Source organism: Thamnophis sirtalis, unplaced genomic scaffold (assembly GCF_051295495.1).
Source record: "Thamnophis sirtalis isolate CommonGarterSnake01/CBP01778 unplaced genomic scaffold, rThaSir2_p1.2 scaffold_9, whole genome shotgun sequence".
In the NCBI taxonomy this organism is placed as follows: domain Eukaryota; kingdom Metazoa; phylum Chordata; class Lepidosauria; order Squamata; family Natricidae; genus Thamnophis; species Thamnophis sirtalis.
In genome coordinates, this window is record NW_028261389.1 from 45,133,878 (window position 1) to 45,151,728 (window position 17,851).

The following is a 17,851-nucleotide window of genomic DNA, read 5'->3' on the forward strand; positions in this document are numbered from 1 at the left end:
AATGCTAGATAACGCACAGGCTGATCAACTGAAGCTTTCATGTAGTTTTAAAGCAGTACCCTAAAATATCTCGAGCTTTGCAGAAAGAATCAAAAGAGTAAACATGAAGAACAAGAGCAAAAACAGCTATAAAAAAATAACTGGAGAAGGGTCGTAGGTAGTGTTATTAGATGCCTTTCTAGCAGGCATAGCCTTAAAATCAAATATTGCCCTTCTTCTTGAGCATTTTTGTCTCTTTTTTTGTTATTTTGGACAGTTTTCACAACAGTAGTCACTCAAGCTTTCATGTACTGTGACCTTATAAACTGCTTCTTTCTTTTATACATCAACAGACTCAGCAGCTTAGATTTCCGTTATTAAATTTATTTCATGATTCCAACCACTGGTTTCAATTCACGCCTTCAAAGCACACATGACATGTTGTAAATTTCTATAGTGAAATTTGAAACGTGTGACATCAATTTTATTTTATTGCTAACATGTGTTCTTGATTTGTTGGGGAAATAATGCAATTGCAAATATTGCAACCAGTCTTTTTGATGCTGGAAAAAGTAATTTCATACACATATTGGCCAAAGTACTTTTTTTCGGGGGGGGGGGGAGGGTTGTTCATGGTAATTGTCACAGATGCCAAGAAAATTTGGCATCTTTTAGTGTGTCCTCCTTTTCCTATCTGTCTTAATTTCCAGTTGTCCATGTCCTCCTTTGCCTTCAGATATCTGGTAACCCTAATCATGGGACTCTTAAATGTGCCTGAACCTTAAAATGATTCAAGAAAAATATGTGATTTTGACCTGAGGTAAATTACATTATTCCATTAACTATCATCAGCCATAAATGGAGCATGGAAAAACAATGCTGAAAGAATATTTAATCCAAATATGAAATTTTTGTGAAATCTAAATGACTCTTTTTGCATAATTAAAGACAATTCCAAAGCGGAATATATTCTTAACAATATTCTTCTTGTGACTGTTTATTAGAAAATTATTTGTCTCATATTAATCCAACCTACAACCAAAATGGGATGAGCCAGAAAGATTTATAACCAAATCAAGAGAGTTTATCTGAAGTGACTCCAACCATATTTAGTGAATGGGATATTTAGAAAGAAATAATTCATATATTTCTTTTTAAATTGCCATATAAGAAAAACATGAAATAGGGGGATATATTGTTTTGTTATTGACTACTCTAACCTTTAATCACATTGACTACCATCCTCAAGGCCAACTGTCTTAGCTTTAGTATGTAGAAGGGAAGAACCGTGCACCTGAATCAGAAACTTTCACAAAACATCTTCTTGGCCAATGATGAACTCTGGCTACAAGGGGGTGGGTAGGCTCTATGGTTTCTTTCAATTTGGTACTTCTCACATTTTTGCTTCAGATCTTGCCTGACCTTTCTGTATTCAACTTGTTTCAAGTAAAAGTACCTTTTCTCTGATTTATGGAGTCAAGGGTTTTTCTTTCCTAGGGATTGAGCAGAGACAATCCTGACACTACTGTGCTCTTAATTTTTTTTAAACATCAATAAAACCAAATCTAAACTGGTAAAAAAAAACTGTGAAATATAACTGGCAGATAGATGGGGAGCCTATTGATCAAGTTTCAATTTTCAGGTATTTAGAAGTGGATGCATATTGGGAACTGATAAGAAAATATCTCCCTCTGTGTTCAGAACAGAAACAAGATATCTATTCCATAAATAGTCATTTAATAATTAATGTTTTCACATACTAGCAGAGAATCCATTTTATGGACCCTGAAAGATTTCCCCAAAGATGTTTAGCAGAACAGATAAGTATGGCTTAGTTCAATTCCTAGGTAAGCCAACTTCCAAAGTTCTTTCACAACATGAGTTTTCTACACAGTATTTACTCTCAACATAAATTTTAAACAGAATCCTAGATATCACTGCTCAAACTGATATGAAGCTATTGAATAAAAATAAATCTTTTATTTAGTTGGCTAGGAACAAAACTATTTTCCAATCTGAAAATATTTGTCAATGAATTTGTCACAATTTTTAAGAAGGGCCTATTTTACAGAAAATTTGAGGTGTTGGATTCTATGGCCAAATATGGGCGCTTCCACCATTTGCCATATCATGAGAGAACTTGCATAAGCAGTACCTCAGCCATTGAAAGCATTTCTCAGGTTTTGTTCAACTGTCAATTATATACCCCTTTAAGATTAGATACCATACATTTTGGGAAGAACAGTCTACTGGGAACCAAATTACAAATTGCTCTAATGCAGTGTTTTTCAACCACTGTGCCGCGGCACACTAGTGTGCCGTGACATAGTGTAAGGTGTGCCGTGGGAAAATTACTTTATATATAGTCAATATAGGCACAGAGTTAAATTTTTTTAACATTTTCTAATGGTGGTGTGCCTCGTGATTTTTTTCATGAAAAAAGTGTGCCTTTGCACAAAAAAGGTTGAAAAACACTGCTCTAATGTATCTATTGTAATATTATTGCAAAGTTTTTAATTAAGACTGTTGAGCTACGAATATGATACATGAGGTACCCTGCAAAGATGATTCACTCATCTGATTGCTGACTCCTCATATTACCCACATCTGTATTTTATCATTTTTATCATTTTATCCTGGAATCATATTGTGTATTTCATTTTATTATGTATTTTATTCTTCTTTATTGATAAGGTCACAAGACTAATCAATTAGTATTCTATTCTATTCTTCCATTCCATTCTTTATTAAATTAACTATTTACGTTGTACAAATATTTATTATATTCGTACAAACACACAAGTGTCCCAGCAGTTCACATACATCTAAAGAAGTATAATAAAATATTCATAGTGAAAAAAAGGTACTGCCAAAATCAAATCCTGCAATTACCAATAAGACAACATCTGCTCAGGTTCCCCAAAATTCTCAAAAATAATTTAGCTTTTAAATGTTTATGGAAACCCAACTATCTCAGGAAAGGCTATTTCATAGCATAGGCATTCCTATTGGAAAGTTGAAATTATGAGTTTACACCATTCTTATCTCAGGAAACTGGGAGCCACTACCAGATTCTCCTGGGACCAAGTCACGAATGCTGAATGCAGATCCAAGTCACAAATGCTGAAATTAGTTTTAATAATAATGGACCATAAAATAAATTGCCCCTTTTACTATGCATTATTGGAATTTTCAGTAAGGAAATTGTTTCTTTTTAAAATATATGGTATATTTAATCCTATGCTAATGTATTGTATTGTTTGTGTGTATTTATGCATGTGTATGTTTGTTTTATTTGCAATTTTATGAATGTGGTATGAATGGTGTGCCTGTTTGATGTCTGTACCCACTTTTTAAAATCTCATTATTGTTGTATTTTCTGTGTTTTAATTGACTTACATGGGGAATGTATGGGTGAGTAGTTGTGTATGTATGAGGGGACTGGGAGTACAGCCTGGTGCCTCCTCCACTGAGTGCTATTGCAGAAGTGGTAGGGGGCCCAGGCCTACCTCCCGTCCTAGAATGACTGATATAAATTGCCTGCCGGAAGGAGCGGAGGCTGTGAGAGGGGAAATGGGGTCTACGGGTGCGGGGGTGGGCCGGAGCATTACGGTCACTATGGGGAGGGGCAGGTATGACGGGAACTTTAGGGCAAGCCATTACCAGGGAAGGAGGGTTTGCTACGTCACAGCGATCCCTCTTTCCGACCCTGTTAGTTCTACTCCAGGACCAGATGGCGAGAGTTGTCAGGGCCCTGGTCTCAGGCTGTTGTTGCTAAATGCCAGGTCTGTGGTTAACAAAGCTACCCTCATCCGGGACCTAATTTTAGACGAGGGGGCAGACCTGGCATGTATTACTGAAACCTGGCTGGGCCCGGAGGGAGGAGTCCCCCTCACTGAAATGTGCCCAGAAGGGTTTCAGGTGCTTCATCAGCCACGACCCCAGGGAAGGGGTGAGGGAGTGGCTGTCATCCGAAGGTCATTAGTTCCTCGTAGGATCCCTGCTCCGGAGCTTGTCAGGTGTGAGTCCCTGTTGGTGAAGTTGGATCTTGTGGGTCGTGGGCTTGTTGTTAACATATCTACCTCCCAACAGCGTTGCAACAGCCCTCCCCTCGCTCCTCGAGTCAGTAGCTGAGCTGGCGGTAGAGTTCCCCAGGCTTATGGTGCTGGGGGATTTCAACCTGCCTTCGCTCGACGAGCACTCTGATGGGGCGCAGGAGTTCATGGCTTCCATGACAGCCATGGACTTGACCCAAGTAATTTGAGGTCCGACTCACTCAGCGGGTCACACACTTGACCTCGTATTCCTCTCGGAGCAATGGAGACGTGATCTAGATTTGAAGGGTATTGAGATCTTGCCCTTGTCATGGTCTGATCACTCCCTACTGAGGCTTTCGGAAACCGATTAGGTGGTTCCGCCCCATGCGCCTGATGGACCCTATGGGATTTCAGACGGCGCTTGGAGAAATACCTGACGCTCTCGTCCACAGTCCGGCGGAGTCCTTAGTCGCTGCTTGGAATACAGCAGCGGCGGGGGCTCTAAACCAGATTGCGCCTTTGTGGCCTCTCCAAGGTTGCGGATCCAGGAGGGCTCCTTGGTTTACTGAGGAACTCCGAGAGATGAAGCGCCAAAAGAGACACCTAGAGCGCCGCTGGAGGGCCAGTAACTCTGAATCAGACCGAGCACTGATGAGAGCCTATATCAGGACCTATCTCGTGGCAATAGGGGCGGCGAAATCTGCGCATTTTGCCGCTCTTATTGCATCCGCTGAATCGCGCCCAGCTGCCTTGTTTAGAATAACCCGTGCCATCCTGAAAGGGAGGGAGGCGGACAACCCTTTACAAGGTAGAGCTGAGGAATTTGTTCAGTTTCTAATGGATAAAGTCGCTCGGATTCGGACAGATCTGGACTCCAACTGCAGGGTACCAGCCGAGGTACCAGGGGAAGGTCTTCAGCGGATTTTATGGAGTGAGTTTCAACTTGTCGCTCCTGAGGAAGTGGACAAGGCCATGGGAGCGGTGAGTGCCTCCACCTATATACTGGACCCCTGCCCCTCCTGGCTGGTCTCGACCAGCAGGGAGGTGACACAGAGGATAGTTAACACCTCTCTCTGGGAGGGATCCTTCCCGCTCCTCCTAAAGGATGCGGTGGTGAGACCCCTCCTGAAGAAGCCCTCTCTGGACCCAGCCATTTTAAGTAACTATCGTCCAGTCTCCAACCTCCCCTTTGTAGGGAATGTTGTTGAGAAAGTAGTGGCCTTTCAACTCCGGCGGTCCTTGGATGAAACCGATTATCTGGATTCCTTTCAGTCCAGTTTCAGGCCTGGTTACAGCACGGAAACTGCTTTGGTCGCACTGATAGATGATCTCTGGCGAGCCAGGGATAGGGGTCACTCCTCTATCCTAGCACTCCTTGACCTCTCAGCGGCCTTCGATACCATTGACCATGGTAACCCTCTGCGATGGTTACGGAAGGTGGGAGTGGGAGGCATCGTCATACAGTGGTTCTCCTCCTACCTCTCGGACAGGTTGCAGTTGGTGTTGGTCGGAGGGCAGAGGTCGACCCCTAGGCCCCTCAACTATGGGGTGCTGCAGGGTTCGGTCCTGTCCCCCCTCCTATTTAACATCTACATGAAGCCCCTGGGTGAGATCATACGACGGCACGGGATTAAATACCACCAATATGCAGACAACACACAACTGTATCTGTCCGCCCCATGCCAACTCAGTGAAGCAGTAGAAGTGATGTGCCAGTGCCTGGAGGCTGTTAGGGTCTGGATGGGAACGAACAGGCTTGCACTCAATCCCAACAAGACCGAGTGGCTATTGATGCTCCCTCCTAAAAATGGACCAGCTATTCCATCCCTTAGCCTGGGGAGTGAAATCATACGCCCCTCAGAGAGGGCTCGCAATTTGGGAGTCCTTCTGGATCCACAGCTGATGTTAGAACATCATTTGTCGGCTGTGACCAGGGGGATCTTTGCCCAGGTTCGCCTGGTGCACCATTTGCGACCCTACCTGGACCAGGAGGCCCTTCGGATAGTCACTCACGCCCTCGTCACCTCAAGACTGGATTACTGTAATGCGCTCTACATGGGGCTGCCCTTGAAGAGCGTTCGAAGACTCCAGTTAGTCCAGAATGCAGCCGCGCGAGCGATTGTGGGTGCACCTAGGTACACCCACATTACACCTATCGTCCACGAGCTGCACTGGCTGCCCATTGGTCTCCGGACATGCTTCAAGGTGCTAGTCGTTACTTTTAAAGCCCTGCATGGCATTGGACCTGGGTACCTGAGAGACCACTTCCTGCCAATTACCTCCCAAAGACCGATTCGATCGCACAGACTTGGCCTTCTCCGGATTCCATCCGCCAGCCAATGCTGGCTGGCGACCCCCCAGGGGAGGGCCTTTTCTGTTGCAGCTCCGGCCCTCTGGAACGACCTCCTCGTTGAGATCCAGACCCTTAGTACCCTCCCGGCCTTCCGTAAAGCTACTAAGTCTTGGCTGCTCCAGCAGGCCTGGGGCTGTTGAAGAATCCAGCCCCACTTTAATTGTGTATGTTGTTGTATTTTAAATTGTTGTTTTTTCTTATTTATCCCCCTCCCCTTTTTATTGTAAGCCACCCGGAGTTCTCCAGGAGTGGGTGGCGTACAAACCCAATAAACTAAACTAAAACTAAACTAAACTAATACATTTTTGTAGTCACCTGTCACTTTTATCACTTTTGCAGTCTGGGTGCTTTTGAATGGTTTCTGATAAAGCCAAAGTGGGGATATTTTTCCTAAATAAAACTATACTTATTAATTGGTTGAAAGATTTTAAATAAGGTATAAAGAATAGAAAGTTTCTGACCTTGAGGTAGAAATGATTGTTTTCATAGGGCTCAGAAAGTGGTAAGTTAAAATGATTGTGCATGAGCTTTCGGTTAGGAATGGCAATTCTTAATTTGACTAGCTATAATTACTGTAAAGTATGTTGCACTCATAACTAACTGTAGATACAAATGCACATTAATCTGAATACTAAGAGCAAGTGGGTCTCTAATTAAACCTGGAATGATTTATTTTATTCGGGTCATTTCAGTATTCATGACTATTTTCAACTGAATTGCTTTGTAATATAATGTTATTTTCAAGAGCCTCAGAAGAAACTTTCTGTAATCTCTGCCTGGAATTTCTTTCACTGCAATTCTGATCAAAGTAGAATGGGGTGTAAGTAGAACATAGAAGAGAAAGAGGAAATAATTAAATGACAGCAAAACATGAAGGTAAAGAAACATTAACATAAATGCCAGAAAAATCCCATAAATATACAACTTGTGTCCTTTCTTCTGTTCCCACCTTTTTATAGGCGATCCAGTCAAAGACTCGATCAATATCTGTGGCCTGCTGCACGTCTTGTGACACTGGATGTGAACTTGTCAGGCCATCAAGTAACATGACTTCATGTAAGACATCAGTCAGAAACCTCTGCTTCTCCTGAAATGCAACAAAACATGCTCATACACTCATACATTTGCAGTGGGATCAAGAATGGAATTAAAGACCATTATTTATACAGTCCTTTTTACAAGATAATTTTACAGAGATATCCATTGGATTTATGAGATTTTTTTCCCATTAAATTGTACATTATCATAATCAGAAAAATGAATATCAATAACTTCATGGCTTCAAACAAAGTACTCTTATTTAGAAAAAAATTAAGGGATATTTTATTAATCATTTTTAGATTATATTTACCTATATTGCCTGTACTTTTGAATTAATGTATACCTAAATATTCTAAGAACTTCATGTTTCACATATATACATACATACATACATACATACATACATACATACATACATACATACTATAATAGTTAACTATTTCATGACTTTGTACATTACATACAAAGTATTATTTATCCATGTGCTGATGCAAATTGTTCTCTGCAATATAAAATGCTGTTCCATTTGTGATCCATTTGGAAATTCAGATTTTAGATAAAAATTACCTTTCCCATCATGTTAAGGTAAAGAGGCCTTTGAGTTATGGTCAGTTATTGGGACAGTTACATGGACATAGAGAAGTTTCATGATGGTGAAACGTGTTACTTTATCTTCATTCCAAAATTATATAACAATGGCTATTAATTAAGATTTTAAATTGAAAATTAGCACAGGCAAAACAGATATAAATAGGCTATTTAATTATGAATGTCTTGTTGTTTCCAAACAACAGAACTCCTAAAAGTCTACTGAAGGTGAAAGGTTCAAACTTGCTATTATGTTATGGTTTCCATTTACTGGAAATTTTCAAACATAGGCTGGATAATAGTGTAATGTAGAGGAGTCAAACTCAAGGCCCGCGGCCCGTGGGGTGCTTAAATCCAGCCCATGGTGCCTCTGGTGGCTAAAATAGGCTGTGTGCAACACCCCCCATGCCCCATTTTCCTCCTGCACCACTCTGCCGGCCGAAAATGGGCCCAAATATAGCCTGAAAATGGGCTGAAAAATGGACCCGAAAATGGCCAGCAGTTTGCTGCAGGAGGCCATGGAGGGTGAAAACAAGGTATGGGGGGGGGGGGGCATGGGCCGGTCCTTTCCTATTTCCAGGGCAGTCCCATGGACTGTATCTAAGCATCCCACAGGCCGGATCCAGCCTGCTGGCCTTGAGTTTCACACTCCTGATCTAAAGCCTGCACTTCCATATCCAATCCAAGCTTGTTAAACAATTCATCAGACGTAATGATAAGAATAAAGCATTTTAGTATGGTTAAATTATAAAGACATTTTTTGGTAAAAGAATCTGACATCAGCACTTTCTCCCTTTCATAAATGTAGTCAAATTTTGTCACAAGAAACAAAATATTCAAGAACTAATAGTCATGCAGGGACCTTCTGCTGCTTATCCACCATTAATACTGGAGAATACTGGAGAACAGTAAAAAAAATAAAGATAAAGAAGCAGAGAAGATTACATGCAAAAGAAAGTGTTCTACATTAAAGTGTTTATTTCTTGGAGAAAGCAGAAAGAAGCCAGCTTAGTTATGAACTTAACATAGCTGTCAATTATTTGAAGTAATTGGATTTTAATAAAAAGAAAGGAAGAAGTTTGCTAGGAGAAGACACTAATGAATGATCAACACAAAACTCACATTTTGGCATCTTAAAGGGGAAGTTTCATTCTTACTACCTATCCTGGGGTGATAATATCAATATACTGTAGAGTAATATGTTCTTGGTTTAGAAGTATCCTGAATGAAAATTGAAGCCATATCTTAAAGTTTCATGGCAGAACAAGACAGTAAGCCACATTAGTTCTATTTGAAAAACTAACTCATGGAGCCCATACAATAATGATATACTGAGATTTGCTATCCAACATTTTTATCTACCTAACTTCTGATGAACCCAGAAATTTGCAGATATTATTTGGTAGTTACATGTATTCTATACCAAACTGTTATTATTTTAGTTTTTGTAGTTTTTAGTCTTGTAGTTTTTGCATTTTAAATGATATAAATTCAGATAAAGCAAATAGATATCACTTGTTCTCTACACGCTAATAACTTGTTAACAATTATGCACTCATATTTTCAAGAATTATATACAAGCTATTCTATTTAAGGCTTGAAAGTAAAAGGCTTGAAAGTAAAACAGCAGCAATTAAAATTTATGTGGGCATGAGATGGTCATTTATAACTAGCAATCAAATTAAAGGAGCTATATATGAATAAAATGTACAAATGAAGAGTTCACTCAACTTTTGTTCCTGTTTATTATACACATTTGATGAAAGGGAAGTCACTTCTCCTGGGTTTATAATATTGGTTGACATAAAAACAACCACTTAAGATAATTAATATGACAATAATATAATATTGAGGCAGATATAAACAATAATTGTTTCAAAGTCTAATACTATCAAACATAAGCAATCTACCATCTCTGCATGTGGTCTCAGCCCATAGAATCCTAAGGATGCCTCCCCCTGTTTTTTCCTTTTTTTAACTACCCAATCAGCAATTAGCTGTTGTGTTTTCTCACTATCAGTTGAAGTTATTTTGAGGAATTGTCAAAAAGCTGAGAGGACACTTGATAGCAGTTTTCAAATATAGGTAATCTTCGACTTACAACCACAATTGAGCCCAAAATTTATTTTGTTAAATGAGACATTTGTTTTGCCCCATTTTACAGCTTTTTTTGACACAGTTGTTAAGTGAATCGCCGAAGTTGTTAAGTTAGTAACATGGTTGTTAAGTGAATCTGGCTTCCCCATTGACTTTGCTTGCCAGAAGGTTGCAAAAGGGATCACATGACCCTGGGACACTGCAACCATCATTATATGAGTCATTTGCCAAGTGTCTGAATTTTGATCATGGGACCATGGGGATGTGGAATGGTCATAAGTGTGAAAATAGTCACAAGCTACTTTTTTCAGTGCCCTTGTAACTTTCAATGGTCACTAAACCAACTGTTGTAAGTCAAGGACCACCTGTCTCTTAAATGATGACACATAAAAGTTCTTATAGTTAATCTCTACTGCTGCAGAAAGAAGGACACTTGGGTCAAATTAGACGTCAGGAAAGACTTCCTGATTGTATAGGTTCTTAACCAGTAGAACAGTTACCATATGAAGTGGTGAGTTTTTCCCTGGAAGTCTTTGATCAGAGGCTCGATGGTCAACTGGCTGGATAAAGACACTCTAGTGGGTGTTGCACTTATGGAGGTTAGATTTGATGAAATCTAAGATTTTTTTCCTCTATGAACAAAGAAGCACTATATGAATTACATGTTCAGAACAGGTTACTAAATATCATGTTCTGCCTACTAGGCTAAATTATGTATTTACCTACTGCCTATTCTGCCATGAAAGGGTTTCTTTCCAAGAAACTCATATGAATGATCACTGGAAAATGAGAGAAAAATAGTACCAGAATTTTCATGTTATTGTATGTTATTAATTAAAAGCTCTTTAGATCCTTAAGCAAGAATAGCTACAAAAGGAATATTCCCTTTAAATGATTGAAAATAAAGTCTCTATATTACTTGAAAGCATGATATTTGTGTTGAAGTAAAATAAATATTTCCAAAATAATTCATTGAAATAATGAAATCAGTTGAGACACTCTTCAGTATTAGTTGCAAACTTTCATGCACTTTTATGATTTCAATTGTAAGTCTCTCACAAAATGTTATAGCATTTTAATGAAGATGATAAATATTTCAGTAGATAGTTTAAGGCAAGTAAAATCTACTTATAGTTTTATTCATCTTTGTTTAAAATCCTATTCAGGAAGGAGATCAACAAATGAGACCATCCTCTAGGGTTCTGGGATGTTTATGATGAGGTACTTTAAAGTAGTTAGCTAAATAATACCTTAATGATGCTCAATATTTATTTTTGTGTTTATTAAATCAACTCATTTCTGACTTTATAAAAATAGAATGATTATATGCAGTTATTTCAATTTTAAAATAGTTTCAATTTTCCAGGAGAAATGATAGAATCAACTAGAGAATGGAGTAGTATTCTGTGATGGATTGCTTCAATTCATTCCAGGGAAGATTAAAGAGATTGCATAATTGCTGGAATTCAGAACTTAATCTTTGATTAAAAGTTTGGCTTTTCCAGCAACTTTATTGGATAAATCAGGGCAGGATATTTCAAGGTGCTTGTTATGCTGAAACCTTTCCTCTTGATTCACTCCCCCCCTTCTTTTTCTTGAGAAAAGAATACACTGTCAGTCTATATTGATAATTTTTGGACGTAAGCATGTTAGACACATTTTATTAAAATATATTATCTTCATAAACTATGAATATTTTTAAAGTAACACAGTTAAGGGAAAGTCACAGTAGCCTTCTTAAAAAAAGAAGATTAAGGGAGCAACAGGAAAATTCAATGCAACTGTCATCACTGATGTATTCTGTCTTGACTCATCCAATAAAGTTGTTAACAAAGCAAAACTTTTATGAGTGAAAGGGAGAAGGCCATTGAGTTCTTTTAAATGCTTTATCAGCACTGAGTGTGGTAGTGCTTACTAAAGCGTTTGACACTTGGTATTTTATGGATAAAAAGGGAAATCACTCACTAGCAATTCCCTTTGTCATAGACTTCTCCACTGCATTCTACTAACACAGACATTCAAGGACAAAAATAATGTCACCTCCCTCTAAGTGGAAGCAGAAAAAAAAAGATCTTTGGATACTATCTAGATAAGACTACATCCTATTCTTCTATTAAAGCATTTTAAAGAACTCTAAAACAAAATGCTCTGATTAAAAAGGTGAAAAGAAGGAAAACTTTATTATTTTTCAGATTGAGAAAAAAATACCACAATTTATTGGAAGCACTAGTAGTTTCAATTTAGAAGTGCAAAACAGTGGTTTATTGAAACATTATGCATATCTCCTAAAATGTATTCATTAGTGCATACAGCCATGTTTATGTATACACTAAGAACTGTTTAGAACTCTCCACTTAGTAATTAAGGATAACATATCTAAATTTGCATCTAAAGCTAACATTGCCAGGACTAGTACATTGAACAAACACAAAGGAAAAGTTATCACAGGTTTGTTGCGATTTTGATTCACCTGTCTACAAATAAATCATTTCAGACAATCATACATGAGGAAAATGTGTTAGTTTCCTAATGCATGCTGAAAACATCAATAATCAGTTGAGCCAAGACTAGGTAAGAAAAATGCAAAACAGTTAGTTATGGTATGTGAAAGACCATAGAAAGAATCAGCTTTAAACAAATTAACTATTTAAAGCTGTGTTAATCTTAATGTGGAATAAAGGTTCTTTACAAGTGTTTGGAAAACTTCAATCAAATTTGATTCACCTAAGGCCATGATTGTAAACCTCTGGCACATGTGCCACAGGTGGCACATGGAGCCATATTTGGTGGCACACTAGCCATCAGCTCCGGCACACCAGCTGATTTTTTGCCCTTCCAGGGGAAGCCGTTTTCCACTCTCCCCAGGATTCAGGAAAGCCTCCAGAGGCTGGGGAGGCCAAAAAAATGGCCCCAATGGCTCGGCCGGAAGTTCAGGAATGAACTTCCAATTGGCCCATTGGGGCCATTTTTCACCCTCCCCATCCTTCAGAGGTTTTCCTGAAGCCTGGGGAAAGCGAAAACGATCTCCCCCTGGCCCCCTGGAGGCCCTCCGGAAGCCAGAAATGGATCATTTCCGAATGGCCATTGGGGCCATTTTTCACCCTTCCCAGGCTCCAGAGGCTTTCCTGAAGCCTGGGGAGGGCAAAAAACGGCCCCAGCAGGCCAACCAAAAGTTCAGAAATGATCTATTTCCAGCTTCCGGAGGGCCTCCAGCGGGCTAGGCAATGCCATTTCCACCCTCCCCAGGCTTCAGGAAAGCCTCTGGAGCCTGGGATGGGGTTGCATAGGCATGTGCAGGTAGTCACCCGTGCATGTGCAAGTGGGTGGGGAGATTGAGTGGGCACGCGCACGCAATTTTGGCACACCGTAAGAAAAAGGTTCACCATCAATGACCTAAGGAATAATACAGTGTAGTCCTCATTATGAAAACTTTAAGGGAAAAGTCTTTAAAATCCTTAAAGCATTTTTTTTTTAAATCTGATGATATGAAAACAGAGAGCTTGGGAACCATATAATTAGGTAAAATTTCCGCTTTGGCTCAATTCTCATGTAAAGGTAAGCAAATTCTTGATTGTAAAACTGACTTACTGTTATATCCAAATCTGTCCCTTGCAATAAAGCAAAGGTAAATTTTCTGGAATATCATTTATCTTGCACAGACAGTTACTAACTTCAAAACATGGCAGAAGTAATTTTAACATGTATATATTCATATATTCATTGCAAACTATTTCTAATCATAAAATACACATAGATGATGCTATCCATTTTATAATGTAAAACACAAAGTAGTAGTAGTAGTAATCAGAAGAAATTGAAGGCCAACTTTGTACAAACCAGTTCATACGCTGACTTTTGTTCTTTAATCTTCCTACCTTCTTTGAACTTCTGCTCATTTTCATCCAATTAAAACTTCTCAATTTTTGACTTCCTCTCAACGTACCCTTCTTTTGTACTGGATACATTTCAGACTCCATTCACTTTTTATTGCTTTTGTTTTTCATGCTCAGTTCTGAAATGTGAACTAGTCACTCCTTAACTATCTTTCTTAACAGTGTAAGAAATAAATGCTTTATTAATCATATATTACTTTTACTGCACTCACGCTCATAGTGGGCAAAACAATCCCATGGCCAAACCCTATTAATCTGGATAGATGAAGGACCACTTGTCTGAAAGAATTTGTTGGGTTTTCCCCCACCCCACTATGTTCCAGCAGAAGAGGTGTGTTCCATCTTCCCTCCATTAAATATTGTCATCTTGTGGGACCAAGGAAATGTGCTTCTCTATTGCAGCTCCCACCCTCTGGAACAGCATTCCCCAGAGATAAAAGTGGGGCTCTTTTCCAGAGTTCCAGAAAGTTTTGAAAACCTTTAGCCTCAAGCCTGCAGTTGATGTTTGTTTTATCTACAACTCTTGTTTTGTTTTTTGATTTTGTCATTTTAATCTGGGTTATCAGTCTCATTTAATGTTTTAACTGTTTTTATATTTTTTTCTACTATTGTATACTACCCAGAGTCCATTGGAATTTGAAGTCTAATAAATTGATAGTAGTAGTAGTAGTTGATAAAATGATTCATTAGAACATCTATAGGAATTAATATGTGCCAGTAATGAAAAATATGTAGGAATATAGAGTTGAAAAATTAGTAAAAAATGAGCAGGATTTCTGAATGCAAACTGATAGAACTTTGGCCCATAAAACACCAAATATAACTGTGGTTGAAAAAAAGAAAGTGTGATTAATTGATGTGGCAACACCTGGGGATAGAAGAATAGAAGATGAAAAATTGGAAAAGATTCAAAACAAATAAAATATAAAATTAAAATTGAAAGTTGATGGCATAAACTGACTAAGATGATCACTATTATTGTATAGGGTGCCAATAATAAAATCTGGGATGGCACTTAGAAAATATACATTGATAAAATTTCCATATGTCAGTTATAAAAGGTCACATATTATTCTGTAATATTTTCCTGTAATACAATCATTACAATCTATTAGATTCCATTGCATTACACTTAGAAGAATGTGACCAAAATTTAAGAAGTGCCTTTTTCTGTTGGGGGACGGGAGAATACTTAATTTCACCGGGGGGGGGGGGGCTGGCAGTTCAAATAAATGTATTTTTGTAAAACAGTAGTCAGGTATGATAGAGGCAGCTTAATTTGTATTTTTATATATAAAAGCATATCTGTAAAAATATAAAAAGACCAGGACGACAAACTGCAGAAAATTGCATTTGAAGAATAAACAATAGTATCCTTCAAACAAAATAATCTCTACACGGAAATATTTTTAAGGGAATACATAAGATGTTTAAACTATCTATTTTATTTATTGATAATAATCTTAAGAATCACAGAAATATAGAACATTAGTGGGTCCTTTGCTTTACATTATTGTTTATAGGAATAATGGTCTTGAGTGTAGAAGTAGTTAATAATAAATTATAAAATAATCTAAATTATAATTTTTTAAAAAAGACATTTCTTTTACAATAAATGATTTGTCTATGGAGATTCTCAGTCATCCAGGTCAGGGTTGTCCCAAAGATGCTTTTTCAAGAGGTAACTGGACTTTCTGGGGTTTTTTTTGAAAACATTTCGCTTCTCATCCAAGAAGCTTCTTCAGCTCTTTACTTTTCAAAGAAAACTCAGAAAGTCCAGTTGCCTCTTGAAAAAGCACCTTTGGGACTTATCATTTGGAATTTTTCCAGTGCTCTCAAATAACGTGACATAAATCAGACTTCCACAGTACCAGATATTTGATCCATGGAAAGAGAGAGAGAGAGAGAGACAATGGCTGGCTGGCTGGCTGGCTGGCTGGCTGGCTGGCTGGCTGGATGGATGGATGGATGGATGGATGGATGGAAGGAATGCACTCCACATACACACATCCAGATAGACACATAAACATACACACATACTGAAAACAACCCTGACATAACCATCAGTCACCATGAGCAATGACTGGCTTGAAATAGATCTTAATTTTTTACTATATTTTTCTCTAATAGCTTCAGTCAAATTGTGTTTCTCCAATTCTATTGAGGTTCTATTGGCTTCCCAGAACTCATAGGAAGCATAACCAATGCTCTAGAAACAGTGAAAACTGAAATCTCAGCATCTATATAATACCAGGTTGAAGTACAGTATATTAACCTAGAAAATAATTACAGTATATGCTACTGCAGACATATGTGTGTTATATGCTTGAATTAAGGAAAGTATCTTTTTAACAGATTTTATGTTATAAACCTTAATAAACTTACCAAATTCCAGCCTGGATAGAGATAGTCAGTTCCAACAAATTCAAAATAGTGAGCAAAGCCTTCTTTTAGCCACACATCTTCCCACCATACTGGAGTTACAAGATCACCAAACCACTGAAAAATAAATCCAGGTTGATCAAATTATTGTTTTTGTTTATAGTTTTTATTTCTGTACATTCTATTTCTATAATCAAGTAGAATGAATTCCTTGCAACAGCACTGAAGAGTGATTGCACAAATTATGAATGCTTAATTTTTTCTTATCTTGATTACCTCATAAATGTTAATAAAGAGTTCAATGCAAGCTGTCCCTATGAAAGGTTATCAGGATAATTGTATCCTGTATAACTTTTAATTTATTTCCTTTACAATAGAGATAGGCATTTATGAGGGATTGGAATCATATCTGAACTTTATGAAGAATCACAGGAGGCCATCTGGTAATACAGTGATGATAACAGAATACCTATATAGGAAATTTTCTGATTCGTTTTTGGGCAGGTTTGGGAGACAGCTAAGATTAAGAATGGGAGCAGAGGCCTCTGTGAGGCAAATAGGAAAGATATGCAGTAAATACTAAACCATAATTTCTGAAATAACAGACTACATACTTCCTAAATAAAAGAATGGAATGAAATGATCATTCAACCAAAACATGTTCTTTAAATATTTAAATCATTAGAAAGAAACGACCATGATCATGTTTCATAAGGATATTTTTGGCCTCAACAGCAAGACACTTAAATACTGTTCCTTTCTAATTGCAGTACAAAGTACTGCATAAAGCACAGCATATCAAAAGAGAATGAATATCACATTGGAAACTTACTTAATATACTGGGATCTGATTTAGACATGCTTACAGCCATTGATTAATCATGACTAATTTATTATCAAATAATTATTCAAATTTAAATTTCATTATGATTGCAATAAAATTCATGCTATTCTTTCTAAATAGAAAGTTTTGGTGACTTTGGGGCTTGACAGAGCTCTTTTATGCCATTTAAATAATCTAGGGAAATTTCCTATAATTCCTTCTATAATTCCAAAACAGAATCCTCCTCCTGGAGATTGGGATCATTAGCTTTTCAGTGAAGATCCGTCTGATGAGCCAGGCACTTAGGTCAGGAGATTAAGCAAGCTCTGCTGATGATGTGCTCTTTATGATTATGATATGTTGCTTACCTCAAGCATCATGAATTATTGGCTGTGGTTGTTGCTTTTTTTTTAATCCTTGTACACAGCCCAAAGTCACTGCTGTGAGATCAGCAGCCACACACAGTAAATCATTTAAATCAGTAAAATAACTTTGACTAGTCATACAGCTTTGATAGTTGTAAACTGTTTCCCAGTTGTCTGCAGGATAATCTGAAGACTCACAAGGACTGTAAAAGGAAAGCAACTAATCTTTCAGTAGGGGAGGGCTAAGCAATTTCATCCTATTCCAGTGAATACTTTGAATAAAAGCAATGGGG

The 17,851-nt window shown here is 38.1% G+C and overlaps 1 protein-coding gene across 1 annotated transcript in view; it reads right to left on the reverse strand.

Moving 5' to 3' along the window:
- Positions 1 to 17,851, reverse strand: part of TRHDE (thyrotropin releasing hormone degrading enzyme) — a 267,004-nt gene that overhangs the window by 93,205 nt on the left and 155,948 nt on the right. Inside the window, exons 5-6 of the mRNA XM_087723432.1 lie at positions 16,374 to 16,487; positions 7,319 to 7,456 (exon numbers count right to left, since the gene is read on the reverse strand). Coding sequence (XP_087579558.1) covers positions 7,319 to 7,456; positions 16,374 to 16,487 — 252 coding nt within the window. The remainder of the gene's footprint in view (positions 1 to 7,318; positions 7,457 to 16,373; positions 16,488 to 17,851) is intronic.